Source organism: Notolabrus celidotus, chromosome 2, assembly GCF_009762535.1.
Source record: "Notolabrus celidotus isolate fNotCel1 chromosome 2, fNotCel1.pri, whole genome shotgun sequence".
Taxonomy (NCBI): domain Eukaryota; kingdom Metazoa; phylum Chordata; class Actinopteri; order Labriformes; family Labridae; genus Notolabrus; species Notolabrus celidotus.
In genome coordinates, this window is record NC_048273.1 from 15,941,946 (window position 1) to 15,959,961 (window position 18,016).

The 18,016-nt window shown below is 37.1% G+C and overlaps 1 protein-coding gene and 1 long non-coding RNA gene across 2 annotated transcripts; both read left to right on the forward strand.

Moving 5' to 3' along the window:
* Positions 1-3,489: 3,489 nt before the first annotated feature.
* On the forward strand, positions 3,490-4,493 carry LOC117833001 (chemokine XC receptor 1-like). The gene is given in 7 exon segments (XM_034712343.1): positions 3,490-3,649; positions 3,652-3,690; positions 3,693-3,816; positions 3,818-4,032; positions 4,035-4,082; positions 4,085-4,426; positions 4,429-4,493. Coding segments are annotated over 7 exon segments (993 nt in total).
* Positions 4,494-14,147: 9,654 nt separating this feature from the next.
* LOC117806339 lies at positions 14,148-14,856 on the forward strand. The gene is made up of 2 exons (XR_004629644.1): positions 14,148-14,212; positions 14,337-14,856. It is a non-coding gene; the product is annotated as an uncharacterized LOC117806339 (long non-coding RNA).
* Positions 14,857-18,016: the final 3,160 nt, after the last annotated feature.

Below are 18,016 nucleotides of genomic sequence, written 5' to 3' on the forward strand. Positions count from 1 at the left end.
AAATGTTAAATATAAATCTAAGCTCCACACAATTTGTATACATTGCTTATATTACTGAAAACTGAACAGGGTATGTCAGCATTGCTAATGTTGCTATGTTAATAGCCTATCAGAGAGTAAATACAGTAAGTATGTTATATGACATCAATCAGTCATGGCGTTATGAAATACGTTAGAGTGTAGTGTGAATGTAAACCAGGCCATAACCTGAACTCTAGTCCACTCCCACTCCCACTGTGTTCGTTTACAGAATCCCTGCGCTGTTTTTAACCTTCGAGTTGTTTAGCCAAAAGCTAACTAGGTTAACCTGAGTTTGGTTTTAATAGTTTGTGAAGCTGAAGACGGGTCATATATTATTAACCATCACCTCTAAGAGGACTAACACATATAACACAACACACATCTGGCAGCTCAGGGTTTTAAAGAGACTCTTGTTAACTGTGTCAGTCTTGGTGACGTTATATTTAGCTTGAACACAGTGAATCCTCAGATAGACACTTTACAAGAACAATAACATCACGAGAAACCATTGTTTGAGTAAGCTAATATATTTCCTGAGAACTGTTTGCAATAATAAAGGCAAAAGAACAGAAACTTCGACATACTTTTCTGTATATGACTCAAGTCCATAACAATCCAAAGGGTTTATGATAGCAGACAAACTTGTTGGGAGTTTGTTAACTGACGTTAAGTTGTCCAATGACAACACGACATGTCGCTCGAGGACCAATGGCAGCGAGGTCTGTGGGCGGGACTCTGAAACTCCATAGTTTGGTTGTCGTGGCAGAGTAAACAGAGGTGTCATGTGATCAATGTATTCATAAATACGTGCCTTTGACAGCAGGACAGTGACGTAATCATTTCAGTATTAAATGGATGGGCTTTCGCGAGCTTATCTGAGTAACTGGTTTAATATAACTACCACCGCTGACCACAAACAAATGTGATTGAAATGTGAAATTATTCCTTTTATGATTTCAAAGAGTAGGCTATCTCTGACATATGTTCACTCTCATATTGAAATAAAATATTGTAGCATTATATGATACAACCCAAGCAGCAACATCCGGTCTTAAAGGTGACATATTATGCTCTTTTTCATCAACATATATTGGTTTAAGAGGTCCCCAAAACATGTCTTTAAAGTTTATTGCTCAAAAAACACTTTGAAATCAGATTTAGGGAATGCCTGTAAAACACACTTTTTCAGCCCTGCTCAGAACAGGCTGTTTTCTGTGTCTGTGCCTTTAAATGAGAATGAGCTCTCTCACCACGCCCCCTCAGGAAGTGGATGTGGCCTCGGCTGTCCAGCGCGTTGATCTAATGTTTACATGTTGGCTGAATATACACGGCTGCTCACAGACCCGCGTTTACTTCAACCCTCTGAATTTGATCCAGAATCTGATCCTGACGGAGAGGCGCCTGCAGCAGGACCTTTCTGAACGATTGGTCACAGATTTTTCTCGATCAGCACACGCTGTACGGGGGGGTTGGGTGGGGGGTGGAGGGGGTCGGCTGGGGGGGTTCTAATGTGGCAATTTCAAAGTTATTGAGATTACGAGTCCTCCATGAGAGGCACAGCTGACTTGATTGACAGGCGGGAACACTGTAGCTGTTGGCTAGGAGGCTCAAAGCCCGCCTCTTTACGTCACAATTGCTCGACAGCAGCAATATGGCTCCCACCGACAATTGGCCTCAAAACAGCGCTTCAGAAACAGATGAGTCACCGATACTACGTCCACATTTTATACAGTCTATGGATACAACCATATCCCTGGTCGATTTTTATAAATGTCTTAAGTCTAAAGGTTTTTTAGCTAAATTAAAATTGTAAAAAAGAAACATCACTGTTGTAATGCCAGTTTTGGATTGATTTCTGGGACTCTAGAGAAGCGTTGTCAGGTCTACTAAATCTCTGAAATTTCAGTTCAAGCGCTAAGTACAATTTTTTACAAACTAGGGAACTGGAGTTTTAAATACATGTGTATTCAAAAGCCAGTGCCAAAGCCTAAAGAAACAGTTGTATTGGTTGTATTAATGAAAATGTAGGATCATGTGCCTCAGAGCTTGAGTTGTAATAGAAGTCAGATCATTTACATTTATGAACAATCAATATTTTTCAGGAAATTAAGTGTTTGATGCTCAAATTTTTCTGGGGAACCCATATTTGCAGCTCCAAAATAATGGGACAATAATAGCAACAACCAAAAATACCTGATGACCAGGGAAAGTATCAGCCAGGCTTTACACAGAAAAATCATTAATTTTTTTTATAAGCAGCCATTTCAGTAGGTGCAAGGCCTTTAGAACTATGCAGCTGTGTAGCATATCTTATCTGTACGACGTTACAGGCACAGACTAACCATTAGAAAAACTACTCGCAGAAGTACATGAGCACAGTTTATTCTCCTACTGATTGGATTTTAGAGAGGAAAATTAATTTTCTGATTTAGAGCAAAGAGAGTACCAAGAAGATTCATAGAAACGTAGCGGAGTGGAAAGTAAGATATTTGTCTTTCAAACTTAGTGGAGTAAAAGTGAAACGTTTCCCACTAAGTGTTATTCTTGAGTAAAGTACAGATACTCAAAACATGTACTTATGTACAAACTCATGTAAATTTACCAATCACATTAACTGTCACTGTCCACGAGTGTTTTTTTTATATATTTTATTTTGGTTTTATCTCAACTCAACTTTATTTATATAGCACCTTTCATACATAAAAACATGCAGCCCAAAGTGCTTCACAGAGTAACAGACAGTAAGAAAACAACAGCAATGGTAAAATATAGATAGGCATGGTTTAAAAAAAAAAGAAATACTTAAAAAGAAAAGAAAATCACAGTAAAATTAATAAAATAAGTAAGAGTGGAAATAAAAGTTAAAAATAAGGTAGAGTTAACGATATCAGATGAACACAAAAATAAATAAGATAAATAAATACATGTTTAAACAATGCTTTAGATAATGATGATAAAAATAATAAAAAATAATAATAAGAAATAAAATAATAAAATAATAAAATAATAATAAAATAATAATAATGATAATGATAATGCAGTCCAGGGCTAAAATAAATTACTCCAAATTAAAAGCTAGATTAAAAAGATAAGTCTTAAGTTTACTTTTAAAACACACAGAGAGCTTTAAACAGTTATGATGTGAAAGCTGCTCAATAATCTGCCATGATGATCATACAGGTGCATATTGTTATAAAACAATAGCATGATACCAAACAGAACAAGGAACAGAAAACCCTTGTCACAAGTATGATACCGGTAGTCCCTCGTTTGAGTCGACAGAAGGCATCACGCACAACACCTCTTCCATTGAGCAGCTGACTGGTAATATTCTTGCTTTATAACATAGTTATGCTAGCAGGTTGATTTAACAGATGACAATTAGCTTTTTTTTAATTCATTGATGAAACTGAATAATTAATTATTATTATTTAAACGTCTTTTCCAGGTACCGGTGAGCAGCTATGAATGAACTCCTCCAATGACAGCATTTATGACCCCGACTATGAGGATCAAGTCTGTGAAAAAGAAGAGGTGGTCATATTTGGATCCTGATGCTATATCCTGTTTTTCTTCTCCGTTGTGATCACACTGAGCCTCACAGGAAACATCCTTCTGCTTATCATCCTGGGTTGTACGAAAACCTCAAGTCTCTTACCAACATTTTCATCCTAACCTGGCCATCTCCGACCTCGTCTTCACTTTCGGTCTTCCTTTCTGGGCAATTTACGACACCCAGGGATGGGTTTTTTCAGAGACCCTCTGCAAAATTGTGTCATTTATTTCTTCACTGGGTTTACAGCAGCATTCTCTTCCTGACCAGCATGACCATCTACAGGTATCTAGCTGTGGTTCACCCTCTTTCTTGCTTAAAGACGTAAGAGCTTCAGCACAGGATTTTTGTGTCTTTCCTCCTGTGGGTGATCAGTATTGGAGCAGCCATGCCCTCTCTGCTCTACAGTTCCATAGTCTCAATCCCCCAAAACCGGTAAACACTCCCGGGCTGTGATTACAAACAGCCCAGATCAAAAACATTGCTGTAATCCAACAGAATGCTTTCTTCTTGTTTGCTTTGTAGTGATTGCTTTTTGCTACATTCGAATCCTAGGAAAGATCATGAGAGCGAGATCCAAAACAAAGAACAGAGCTGTTAAATTAGTCTTCTGCATTGTTGCTGTGTTCTTCCTCGGCTGGGTGCCGTACAATGTGGTCATCTTTCTGAGGATTTTGGCTGATAATCTGGTCGGACCATTTCAAGACTGTGACATAAGCATACGGCTTGACTATGCATACAGTGTGTGCAGGTTTATTGCATTCTTCCACTGCTGCCTGAACCCTGTGTTTTATGCTTTTGTGGGTGCAAAGTTTAGGAGCCATTTGAAGTCTGTGCTGCGTCGTATGCTTATTTGCAGAGGTCAGTTGAGGAGCAGCAGGTTACAATGCAAAATTTCTCACGTGGATCTATGTACTAGTTTTTATTCATCTCTGTGTCTTATCTGCTGCACCACTGATCTCAAAAATGACTCCAGGGTACATTGATCTGATAAACCTTTGCCATTAAGAACTGACAACCTTATAGCAGAGGAGGATGATTGAAACCTATGTAAATACTTTTACATTGCTGTTGCTGTATGAGACCATTACAGAGTTGATATTTTTAAAATGCCATCTGTCCATCAAGAGTTATTCTTGGTCTATCTCCCCGTATACATCATATTCCTCAATCACATCTTATAGAGATCACTTTGTAATTTTGTTTAAGAAGATGCTACACAAATAAAAATGTTTGTTCTTCTTGTTGTTCTTTTCTCATTTTATACTTTTTCATTCTTTTGCTGTAGTTGTTTCTCTTCAGGGCAGCATGGCAGTTCAGTGGTTGGCGCTGTTACCTCATAGCAAGAAGGTTACTGGTTTAACTCCCTGCTGGGGCATTTTTTTTCTGCAGTTTGCATGTTCCTGTGCTTGCAGTGGTTCCCTCTGAGTATTACCACTTCCTCTCACAGTCCAAAGACATGGCTGTTTCCGAAACCACTTCTATACTAGCAGTAGGTACTAATTTGCCCAAAATCCAGTGTGTAGTATGCATTATGTGAACAAGAGCAAAATCTGCAGTATGCCAAAACTACCCGGATGTTTTTTTTTAATTTTTAAATTTATTTAATTTAACTTTCATTTAAGCAGGTAGGTCATGGAGAACAAATTCTTATTACAGTGACGACCTGGCAAAAGGCACAGCCTTTTGAGGGGTAAAGGGTCAGGGATAACAGTAATGAAACAAAACACAAGGGTAAAACATAAAAGACAAGTTAAACATGACAGGACAGAAAAAGGATTAAAAGCAGGTGCAGGTGTGTTTAAGAGTGTCCATCAGAGAGTTCCTGAAGGCTGGATTTTGAGATGTAGTGGACCAGTTTTAAGTTTTCTGTAAATTGTTTCCAGTCTGTGGGCACAGCAGACTGAAATTATGAATGACCAATGACTGAATGTGTCTTGGGGATTTTCAGCAGGATCAGGTTGGTTGACATGTGTTGTAAGTGGAAGGTGCAGGTTGTAAACAGGCTACATAGATACGGAGGTGACAGAGTTGTGCTGATTTGGGAAAATTTCCTAGTATGCATCGGACCCAGTCTCCCTCACGTACTGTTTCCCACAATGCACAGCGCTAACGTTCCACTGTTCCTTTATTATGTATATGATGGGGGGAACTCAGTTTTTAGGCGCTGTGGAAATTATATACATTCCATTAAACCACTTCTTAACTTTTTGAATAATAAGTGGATGTTAAAGAAGACAGTTTTGCTATCAGCTTGGCCGTTGTTTACGTCCGCTTTCCAAAACCGGAAATCCAGTGACGCCTGACCCAGCACAGGCTACTGCAGAACAGATCCAACAGAGCAGTCATACTAAGTATACATCCAAACGCAGTAAGAAGTATGCAGTCCTACTACTACATTCAAGGTAGTTTGTAGCAGGCGGTTTCGAAAACAGCCATGCTTATCAGGTTAATTGGTTAACTCCTGTTAGCCCTGTGATAGGTGATGACCTGTTCAGGGTTGTTACTATGCCTCTTGCCAGAAGACAGCTGGGATAGGCTCCAACCCCCTGTGACCCAAAACAGGAAAAGTGGTTCCTATGGACAATGGATGGGTGGATAATTCACTTCAACTGCAAGTAATTGGTCTATATGCCCTTGAAAAAGATACTGCACCTGTTTTTACACAAGAAATAATGCACAAATGTTACTACTAATGGTCAAGTAAATCTAACAACTGCAAACTTGAAGTAATATAAAACAATTAGTTATCACACTTTTATAGATAAGACGTTGTAGAAGCAGATTATGTATGTATTTGTTGATATGATGGTGTTGTTATATTAGGTCTCACTGCATAATGAGTCATCACTTCTTTGTAAGGTAGGAACCTTCTTTGTTTGTGATCAGGTGTTCCTCAGGGAAAACCATTTTGACCACTGAAGCATCATGCTGCTGTAGGACTTACCTTTGGGTGTTTGCTTGTGAAAATCATAGTCTGTGTAAACACTGGACAGAACAACAGCTATCCTGAATGAGTTCAAAAATCAAAGCTCCCTCTGGTGACTGGATGCCTTTTACATCCATAATGCCCACCTTCTCATTATAACAGATGGAACATGGGTTAAACTAGAAAATCAAAGCTATATGGATTATTCACATAAAAACTTGCTGTCATTATTAGTTCTCACCATACCCATTCATATCAAAGTGTTTCATTGTTCTGGAAGTATAGTTTGAATTAGTTACTTGATGTTGATAAGATGATGACTGACAGCCCTCTTGACCCAACACAAGAGTCATAATATATAGTCAATGGTGGAAATGTGTTTTAGATCCATATTACACACTGAGGAGGTTTTCACAAGAAATAAATGGACTGAGCGTTAAACTTGCTAATTGACTCAGAATTTGATAATCAGACACAATAGTTATCAGCACACATAATCCAGATAAAGTACCTCAGTGGATTGAAGAGTTGGCCTAGGCTTTGCAAGACTAGTGTGTTCAATCTAGTTTAGATAGATTATACAAGATGTAAAACAACCAATACACTAAAGGTCACTGAAATTAATGCTGGTCAATCAACACCAAGCCTTTATCACACACTTAAATCTGGTCATGCTTAAGAAGACAATATAATCTGTTATCTTACATTCAGATTTGTAGAAACATTTAGCTATCATTGAAAACATTTTTGAGCTTCCAATTTTAATTGATACAGTCAGCAATCCTCTGCAATAACTTACAGCAAAATAAAAGCTCATAATGATTTAATATATAGCTATTATTTATTCATACCAAATTACAACAATGATGCAACAACGTGTCAATGCAGCTGTTCTCTGGGCATTTAACAATACCATTGTAAAATTACATACACATATATTATACACATTACCATGCAAAGGGGTCAAAATACAAGGGTGGATGGTGATTTGTGTTTGTTTTTTATTTGAAGAATAAAAGGAACAGTCTTTCTTCTTGCAGTGCAGACTTTGATCAATGTCGTAAGGTATGGGTGGAATCAGAGGAAAGGGAGCTGTATTCATTTTGTTTTCATTTAGCTCTACATGTGGGCAGGCTCAGCCTTGTGCTTCGTTTGACCTATCTTACTTCCTCATTTGGAAGTCTGCTGGGCTGTTGCTCCACTATCTAGCACAAACTGTGTTGTCTCACAGTTCGGAGGGAGGATCCCTTTCACAAAGACGTTCCAACGGATTCCTTCATTCTTTTCATTCCACTGCTTCAGGAGGGTTTTTATTTCCCTTGTTTTTACCTTTAAATCCAAAGTTGTAGTATATGTAGTGTTGGGCATGTTGTTTACCTGTATTTGGAGGTAAGAGAAAAAGCTTGATCACTATATGTTGATTTATTGAAAGCTAAGACTTTAGCTACTTAAAAACTAAACTGAAAAGATATACCAAGAGTGATTATTTTTAAAATGGTTGCTTTTTTACATTAGGTTCAATTTTGTTGAAACATGTCATGAGACAATAAGTTATTGAGTTTGCTCTGTTATGCAGCAAACTGCCCTTGTAATGTAATAATGACAATACAGTGAAATAGTTAACTAGTAAGTGTAGCTTCGGTTCTGTCCTATTGCACTCACTGTAGAACATCAGGTTGCTGTGTAACCATGTCCACACCCTCAAACATACTTACAGCTACAACATATTAATCTAAATCATTGTGTAATTTGAAGCCAATGCACTGGAGTTAAGTAGAGAGAACCATCTTGAGATTTAAAAGAAATGTTTAAAGTGGAAGCTAATAACATACTTTGGTGGATATACTAAGGAAAAAGGTTATTGATCCTCAGTGCGTGTTTTTTAAAGAATTCAAAAGACATATTTAGATTTTCTTTTTCACAGATAATACTCTTCATGTTTTACAGATGTGGTTGTGGATCATAACTGGCTTCAACATCCTCAATAATGTGCATAGTTTTGCAAGTGGTGGTTTCCACACAGTCATGTAAAACAATGTTACCGGAACATGGAACTTCAGCTCGTGACACTGAACCCCCCTTTCTGATCTCTTACGAAGAAGGCAATGATGAAGAGCTTTTTACAGGTACAGAGATTTATGGACCCAATGGTATCAGTGTTTGTTGCTGTTGCTCATTTTCTTTAATTACAAGGGTAATTCATAAATCTGTCCCTTACTTTATGTCCCTCCACCTTTGTTCTGATGTCAATCATTCTTCAGTTTCTCTGAGAAGCAAGAACTCCATTAGATTTAAAGGACTTCATGTTGCAGGCTCGAGATGAAGAAGACAATCTTGTCGGAACATTTAAAGCCCTTAATGTATACCCAACCACTCTTCTGGACTGTGATGGTGCAAAAGTAAGTAATAATCAAATGTCACTATTAGTTGGTGTAGCCTTAAAATGCTGTTCATCAATCAACTGTATATTTGATCATCCATGAATTCCACTCCGCTCCTGTGGGGAAGATTTGTTTTTTATGATTTTGGTAAGACCTGTGTGCAAGACCTTGTCTCTTTGCTACAAATAATCCCTGTGATCTCACTGATGCTCTTCATGCTGGTATAGGTCATATATATTAGTATTTATTATAAGATGTTTCACTGCCAGCTAAAATCTCCTCACAGGAGCTTAATAAATAAATCTAAATGAAATGTAAGTAAGAATCAAACTTTCAAGATCAAACTTTCTTAAGCTTCCTTCTGCTACTGTTGTCTACAGGCCTCAGCTGTCAGTCAAGGAAACATTCAGGACAAGAGGTTGTTTGAGGTTCAATGGATACGGCCAGGGGTAGTCGTGGAATAAAACAATCAATTTCAGGTATTGTAAAGAAAACTGATCTGATTAAGTTACATTCAATACTACATTTTGATGAAAAATTATTTACCTTAAAATATAAATGTGCCAATTTGTTGCAGGGCCACATTATTGAGTGATTTCAGAACATCTGGGTAAATGTCTCAAGTCTAACCCCATAACAACTGCAACTAATGAGCAAAGTACCACACAGCCAAATACTACCTCAGACGCCACAGAGTTGAGTACCACAATGTGTAACAGCACTATGGAGTCAAACGCTACGTCACCACCTCCTTTTAAATACAAAAGGTAAGGTTTAATATAAGATGGGACACAATTGTGGATTTGATTACGTTTTTTGACAATGTACAAATATATATACTAATATTTTATAATGTTACTTTTCTCTCTGGGTCCTCTTCAGCGACTCATAGTAGTACTCATGGTGATCGACAGTCTTCTGGTGCTTGTGAAGTTGGTATGATTTCCATAGACTTGCTTTGTCAATGCTGTAACCCACTGCATGTTGATTGAAAGAGCTAAATAATGAGATTTATTTCTCCCTCACTCTTTTCTCTTCTCAGGAAATGTCTAACATGATCAGAAACAGCGTCACTAACAGCCCCCTTTTTCGTCGCCTTGACAGGGTAAGGCATGAGGTTCAGGCATATCTGGTTATTATAGTAACAGTTTGTTGTACTCCTTGTTCCAAAGCTTCAACCTCTTGCCGCAAGAATTTAAGCCAATGCAAAAGTGTTAAAAACTGCAGTTCATCAAGTGTCCGCTAGAGGCTGGCTCTGGAAGTACCGGAAACCACATACACACAAATCCAATGAAGGTGATCTTTACAGCAGAAATAAACATGTTTACTATGGCGTTAGAGTTATGTCAAAACAGGAGAGCTCGTAAAAACATATTCACAAGCAGATAATAATATTTCACACACACTGACCCTCTGATGATAAATATGGACGTAGTATCTGTGACGTCACCCATCTGTTCCTGAGCGCTGTTTTGAAGCCAATCGACGACGGCAGCCATATTGGAACTGCGGAACTCAACCAGGCATCGTGTGACGTAAAGAGGCAGAGTTTGAGCCTCCTAGCCAATAGCTATGTGTTCCCGACCGGGAGTCAAGTCAGTCATGTCCTTATTTCAGCAAAAACTCATTATCTTAATATCTTCTGAACCGTCGGATTAGAAAAAAATGTACCCCCCGTACAGTGTGTGCTGATGGAGAAATTAGCTACGAAGGGCAAAGTTGTTTTTAGAACCAGGCTGTAAACATGTTCATTAATGCTGTAAAGATCGTCTTTTTTTAATTGGTGTCTACGTGGTCTCTGGTGTTTCTGCAGCCAGCCCTCAAGCAGATTCTCAATGAATTGCAGTATAAAACACTTCTGCATGGGCTTCATAATTTGAGACCGGAGGTTGCCGCTTGTGATTGGTCAGCTTTCAACTTGACCACACCCACATGACCTCTGAACCTGAACCTCTGAAGTGTATAGAACTTTTAATCATGTAAGACCATCTAGGGAATAGTATAACAAATTAGCAGAAGCTAAAAATGCTAAATGGTCTATGCAGACTTACATCCTGTGATTTTTTTTTTTCTTTCAAAAGTACCAGTAAATTTAGTCAAACCTCATGTTTTTAAGATAAAAATTGGTTGTTTTTTTTGGTTGCAGATGTCAAAGATATTGTTCCTTGTGACTTGTGGAGCATTGGAAATAGCAGCGTTATGCTTGACAATTGTGTTTTATCAATTACAAGTAAGTGATAACAACTGGTGCACAGCATTTTTCCAATTTCTTCTGTCTACATTTTCAAGTGGTTCAGAAGTAGTTATTTTAGCATGTCCTTATGTCTGTAAGCATGCCTCCCTGTGTGTGTGTGTGTTTAGGCCACTCTCATTGGTCTGGCGTGTGTGGTGATCACCTTGACTATCTTGGAGATAGTGGACACCTGTCTTCCACTTGGACCCAGTCATGAGCTGTGAGTTCAACCCATGAATAACTGACCTCACTATCACATCTATACTTTCCAGAAAAGCCTAGTGGTAAGACTTGAAAGTAGGAGATGAAAGGTTAACTAAGGTTGCAATCAAGAAAAGGTGCAGTCATTACATTTGTTTGTTTGTGAGGGAAAGAAATGTAAAGGAGACAGGAGCAGGGGGAAGTAGAGTGCAAACCAGTTAGGCCTGAGCCATAGGCATAACTAATGAAACACCTGTGACGGGGAGGTGCCAGCTTGATAACCCCAGCGAGGTGGGCATAAGGTGACATTAGGATCAGGGTAGGTTATGTTACTTATTGGTAGAGCATAAATGTTGGTATTGGGACAAGCATGGAGTGGTTCCTCACTGCAAACTTATCCTTCTCTTAACAGCACATGTACCTTGATTTGAAATTGTTTCTCTTTTGTGCAGTTCAAGAAAGGAGATCTGTGACCTCTGTGCCAAAGTGTGTTCTGTCATCCATGAGGCTTTTACACGTAAGGAGAATAACCATTTTTATCTCTGAAGTTGTAGGCTTTTCAAGCAATTATGTAGCATTTAGGGTAAACTGCCTAATTATATTTTTAAGGAAGTTATGGTCACATCATGGTTTACTCTGCTATGGTTCAAACTTAAGAAAGATCGAAATCACTTGCATGTGTAACCCGTGTGTTACTCCTGCATTGAGTTCTGTTAATGAATGACGAATCAGGAAACAATATGTGGGGTTCTAGTACTTGACTCTCATCTCTGTGACAAAGGCAGAAATCCATGAGCTGTGTGTTTGTCTGGGGTCTTCCTCTGACCATGCTTGGCTTTTTTCAGTAAAAAAGGTTCACTAAAAACACAATAAGCAATTTCTAACAAGAAACAATTACACACAAAAAAATGTATCCTGCTCCTTTAAAATGTACATTTTGTGTAACTGACTATCTCAGACTAAGTCCAACATACCTTAAAAAGTCAACTTAATACATATGAAGGCCCAAACATTTAGAAAGAATTGCTTGATACACTAGGCACTTAAACAATAATCAAATCATTGTTTGTACCAAAAATCCCATATTCAAATGTTATTTCCCCCAAATTGTAACTTAACATCATATAAATATATACAAATATTTGTGTTAGCAACTCACTGTATTAACATGTATGAACTTTAGTTGCCTAAACCGTGCAGTGTAGCATTTCAGCAAAGAAAAAACATTAAAATATCAGCAAAATACATAAAACACCTCCATACCTGTGACAAAAGACAGCAATACAGAATCCATGAGCTGTGTTTGTTGTCTAGGGTCTTGCCTGATAAAAAGTAAACGCCTGCTATTAACGAGGATCGACAGGACTCATTTCCTAGTGATAATGCTAACTGTAGCCCGCTAGCATTAGCATATTTTCTTAAAGCTGGGTTTGGTAGTCAGATCTAGATACACTTTTTGTTTATACTGGTTAGAATTATCTTTATGTCCCGATGGCAATCAATAAAGAGTGAAAAAAAGCCGTTATCTACAGCCGGAGTAAAACTGGGAAAACACCAACCATCCCTGACATCAGGAGCCAAAATATGATACCAATCACATCCCGTCCTGCCATTCTGCGCGCCTCCTGCGCGTAAATTTCATGTTTTTTTGTTTTTAACTTTCACTATGATAATGTTTTTGTGTTTTCTTACCGCTGAGTGAGACATGAGTTGACGTAGTGCAAAACACAAACGATGTGCTGAGGACCGGTTTTGAATCAGTCACGATCATATGGTCGCGAATCGGCGGCGCTCGTTGCATGTGAGCCGGGCTGTCGTTGTGGAGGAACTCCAAGGGGGTTAGACAGAGTTCTGAGGAAATGCTACATTCAAATTCATGCTAGTCTTTCTGTGAAACCAACCCCAGCTTTAAGGACTTTACACATTCACAACCTGAATGAAAGATCTAAAAACTTTACAGGACTGATCCAAGAACAGCCGACGACTACACAGAACAGAATACAATACTTAAACAGCATTGAATCTCAATCTACAACTTTTATTAACATTAACAGCAGAGTATTACGTACTATTGACCAACCTCTGACCATGCCAGAATTGGCTTTGACCAGAGGCGTGCACTGCATGTACAGTTACAGTGCGTAACTACGTCATCAGCCCACACAGACTTAGGACAGAGGTAGGAGGAATAAAGGAAACCCAGAATATGATATATAAGGAGTCTAAACGTTTTGGTGAAATTTATAAGGTGCACCCACAACAACCTGTTACTCATACCTGTCCTTTAAAAAAGTGATACAGACTGTATTAGAATAGCTTAGCTTAGCTTAGTGCAGAGCTGACCCGTATCTATCCTGAGCTTACAAAATGAATCTACCAACTCCGGAACTATCAAACTAATTTTCTGTTAGCTTCTGCTCAAGGCCAGGAAATATTTTGGCAAATTGAAACCACAGCTTTGAAAAGTTTTATTTAAAAATATAACACGTTATACTGCACAGAATTTCAAAGCTTGTGAATGTCACAGCTTCCATGCTCATCTATTGATCTGTCTAAAACATGTTTTTTATTACACAGTTGCTTTCATCTATGTCGGTGTTTGGAGTAATTGACAGCACAAAGAACAGGACAGAGTCTTGGCCTCTGTGGACATTGATTGCTTACACAATGTGGATGTCCTGGTTGTAGTTTGGGTTTTTGTAACCACTACTGAGAGGAATGCCATTCCAAGGAGGAAACAAAGAGGTGAATATCTTCTCATGTAGTCCTGTTAGAAATTTACACTTTGAATTAAATACCACATGTACTCTGAAGCAGAACAGAACTGTACTTGTATCTGTTTTCTGTCACAGGGACTCATCAAGAACACTGGGCACCGAGGTCAGAGGAAAGAGGTGAGAGCCTGTCCAAATAATGAAACATGTTTTGTGATTTCATGGTATTGTTTTAACAACTGCATATCATCATATAAAACTCAAGTTCCTGCCTGTTTTTTATCTCTGCACTTTGACATTTCAGGTGATGCTCCGTGCAGCTATAGTGGCTGTTAGAGCTGGCTTCAGGAATCGTCATCATTGGGACTATTGCTTTTGCTGTAGCTCTCCTTGTTGGGATATCGTAAATCCAGAAAAGTAGCATGTACATAAAGGTTGTGCCTGTACCAGCATTTGAATCACAGTTGCTTTCAACAGAGTTGCTCTGTATCAATGCCAGTATTGGTACCGGCCAACAATACTGTGTAACATATCATTTCTCACATTTGCACACTAAGCGAATGGATATTTTTATATATGTCAAAGGTAACAAAATGTGAGATGGCAGTGTTTTTCCACCAATGATAAGTACCTTTTTTTTTTATCAACTGTGGTATCAAAGGGTACTTGGAATCGGGGTGTGAAAAAAAGAGGTATCTGATCAGCTCCACTTTTCAAACAAACATGTTCTATGTATATTTTGCAACAAATGTGTCATTATGAATTTCTAACTTTTTTTTTAATACATTATTAAATTATATTAAAATGCTAGTTGCTCATGTAAAGCATTTTTTTTCCTGCTTGTTTCCTAATGCATTGCACTTTATAAGTTGATCTTAAGATAACATAAAACCAAATGTGAAAATGCTGGATTGTCTAATTTGTCTAATTTGTACCATGTCATAGTACAACATACGACACACTAAACAGCTTGATAGTTCTTCAGCAATAACACCTCTGTATTTTCTTCCAAACAAGTTTGATGAAGTAGTTCAGATCCCACTTATATATTATAAGTATACTTATTATGAAAAGAGCTAAGCCTCCACTGTAAGTATTTGTTCAAGTTATGCTCAACCCTGTGCAGTATCTCCTTGTAACAGGCACCCCATAAGTGGAATGTTTTAGTGATGTTATCATGGCATCAGTCATTAACTTTGAGGTACTGCTCTTGTGGAGAAATAATGTTTTAACCCTTCCATAGCCAAAGCATAGTTCAGCTGATTCCACAGCACATAAACAGGGCAGGAAGAGAAAGTCACTTCATTTGATTCAAGGTTCTAGAGTTAAGATCTTGTATTGTCACATGCTCCTACAGACAGGCAGTAAAATGCAATGACTGTTTCTGAAGGCCATAATAGGAACACTGAAGCATAATATCTAAATCACAACAAAATAATACAAAAATCATAAATGTAAAATGTTAAAGTGCAATGTGCAGTACATGTGTAGGTTGTGTGTGTGTGTGCGTGTGTGTGTGTGTGTGTGTGTGTGTGTGTTGTGTGTGTGTGTGTGGTGTGTGTGTGTCACTTTTTATCACATTTAGAGGAATATTTGTGATTTGTTGTGAAAATATATTAAGTGAAAAAAGTGTTAATCCAAATGCTAAATATAAATCTAACTGTTAAATGTAAATCTAAATGTTAAATGTAAATCTAAAAAGTAAATATTAAATTTTTAAATGTAAATATAATGTTAAATATACATCTAAATGCTAAATATAAATATAAATCTAAATGTTGAATATAAATATAAATGCTAAATATAAATCTAACTGTTAAATCTAAATCTAAATGTTAAATCTAATCTAAATGTTAAATGTAAATCTAAAAAGTAAATATTACATTTTAAATGTAAATATAAATGTTAAATATACATCTAAATGCTAAATATAAATATAAATCTAAATGTTGATATAAATATAAATGCTAAATATAAATCTAACTGTTAAATGTAAATCTAAATGTTAAATGTAATCTAAAAGTAAATATTAAATTTTAAATGTAAATATAAATGTTAAAATATACATCTAAATGCTAAATATAAATATAAATCTAAATGTTGAATATAAATATAAATGCTAAATATAAATCTAACTGTTAAATCTAAATCTAAATGTTAAATCTAAATCTAAATGTTAAATGTAAATCTAAAAAGTAAATATACATTTTAAATGTAAATATAAATGTTAAATATACATCTAAATGCTAAATATAAATATAAATCTAAATGTTGAATATAATATAAATGCTAAATATAATCTAATGTTAAATGTTAAAAAAATATATATTTTGATTTTTTTATATTCAGCCGATTTCTCACTCAGCACTTTCTGACCAAGAGCTATTAATAGCCTCAATACTGAATGAACGGAGGAGTCCTCCGCCCAATCCACCACCAACAGCTGAGGAGAGAGCTGCGCTATGTACCTGCATCACCTTTGCAGGAACATGTTTACTTTGTGCCCAACATGCAGTGCACTCTTATAAACTTCTAAATGGCGAGGAACCACAGTCATATTATGAGCTGCCTACTCTGTTCTAAAAGATGGAAATCTTGAGCTTCAACATAGAACAATTAAATCTTAGAAAGCATCTCATGGTGAGTAATCAGTTAGGTAAGCCAAGGACCGTACTGGTTAATATTAAATCGGAAAAAACATGTTTATAGTGAGTAATCAGTTAGGTAAGCAAAGGATCGTACCGGTTAACATAATCTTAAAAACAACTGAGAGTTATTAATCAGTTAGGCAAGCTAAGGATTATTTAGTTAACATTAAATCTTAAAAAGTATGCTAGAAATGTTGGAAGTAACTGAACTAACTTATAAGAGCAGTAAGGTAGCATGCTAACAAAAACAGCTGCTTCTGAACTCAAGACTCACCTCAGAGAGATTCTCAGGACTGAGTTCATGGCCTTTTAAAACACTTTAATGTTCTATGTTTACTATTTTCAAGAAATTATTTTAAGTAAGATGTACTGAAAATGAGTTTAATGATTTAAAAAAGAAAGTTCGGAAGGCATAGATATATTCTTTATTGTTGGAAAGTTGTAGTATTATAGATTAATAGATCATTAATGTCCCATGTTCTGATTAATCTTAGACAGAGTTTTAAGTCTAATTTTAGCTTGTTCTAAAAAATGAAAGCAAGTTTATAAGAACGTGTATAGTGCAGCTCCTCTTTTATAATGTTTGAGCCATAATTGGTGCTGAAATCAACCAAACTTCGTGAGGTAAAGAGGCGGGGTTTGAGCCTCCTAGCCAACAGCTACATATGTGTTCCGCCTGTCACACAACTCTCAATAGAAATATTTTTTTCAGGTATTTGTACATGATATGCTCCAGTTACATTCAATACTCTTTTTTTTTTTTTGGAAAAAATATTGACCTTTAAATACTGTCAATGCCATTTTGTTGCAGGGCCACCATTTTTGAGTTATTTTTGAACATACTGGGTAAATGTCACATCACCGCCTAAACTCTGCATCAGTAACAACTACAGCTCCTGAACAAGGTACAACAAACCCAAAGACTACACAAAGTACTACAGAGCCAAAGACTACACCGAGTACCACAGAGCCAAGACTACAAAAAAGTACCACAGAGCCAGAGACTACACCAAGTTCAACAGAGCCAACATGGCACAAGGGTAGAACAGAGCGAAAGACAACGACGAGTACTTCAGAGCCAAATACGACACCTTATACCACAGAGCCAAAGCTTTCACGTACAACAGAGGCAAAGACTACTCCAAGTACCAAAAAGACAAAGACTGAACAAAGTACCACAGAGCCAAAAATACAACAAGTGCTTCAGAGCCAAAGACCTGAACAATGTACCACAGAGCCAAAGACTACAACGAGTATCACAAAGGCTTATACTACACAAAGTACTTCCCAGCCAAGCTTACACCAACAACAGAGCCAAAGACTACTTCATGTACTA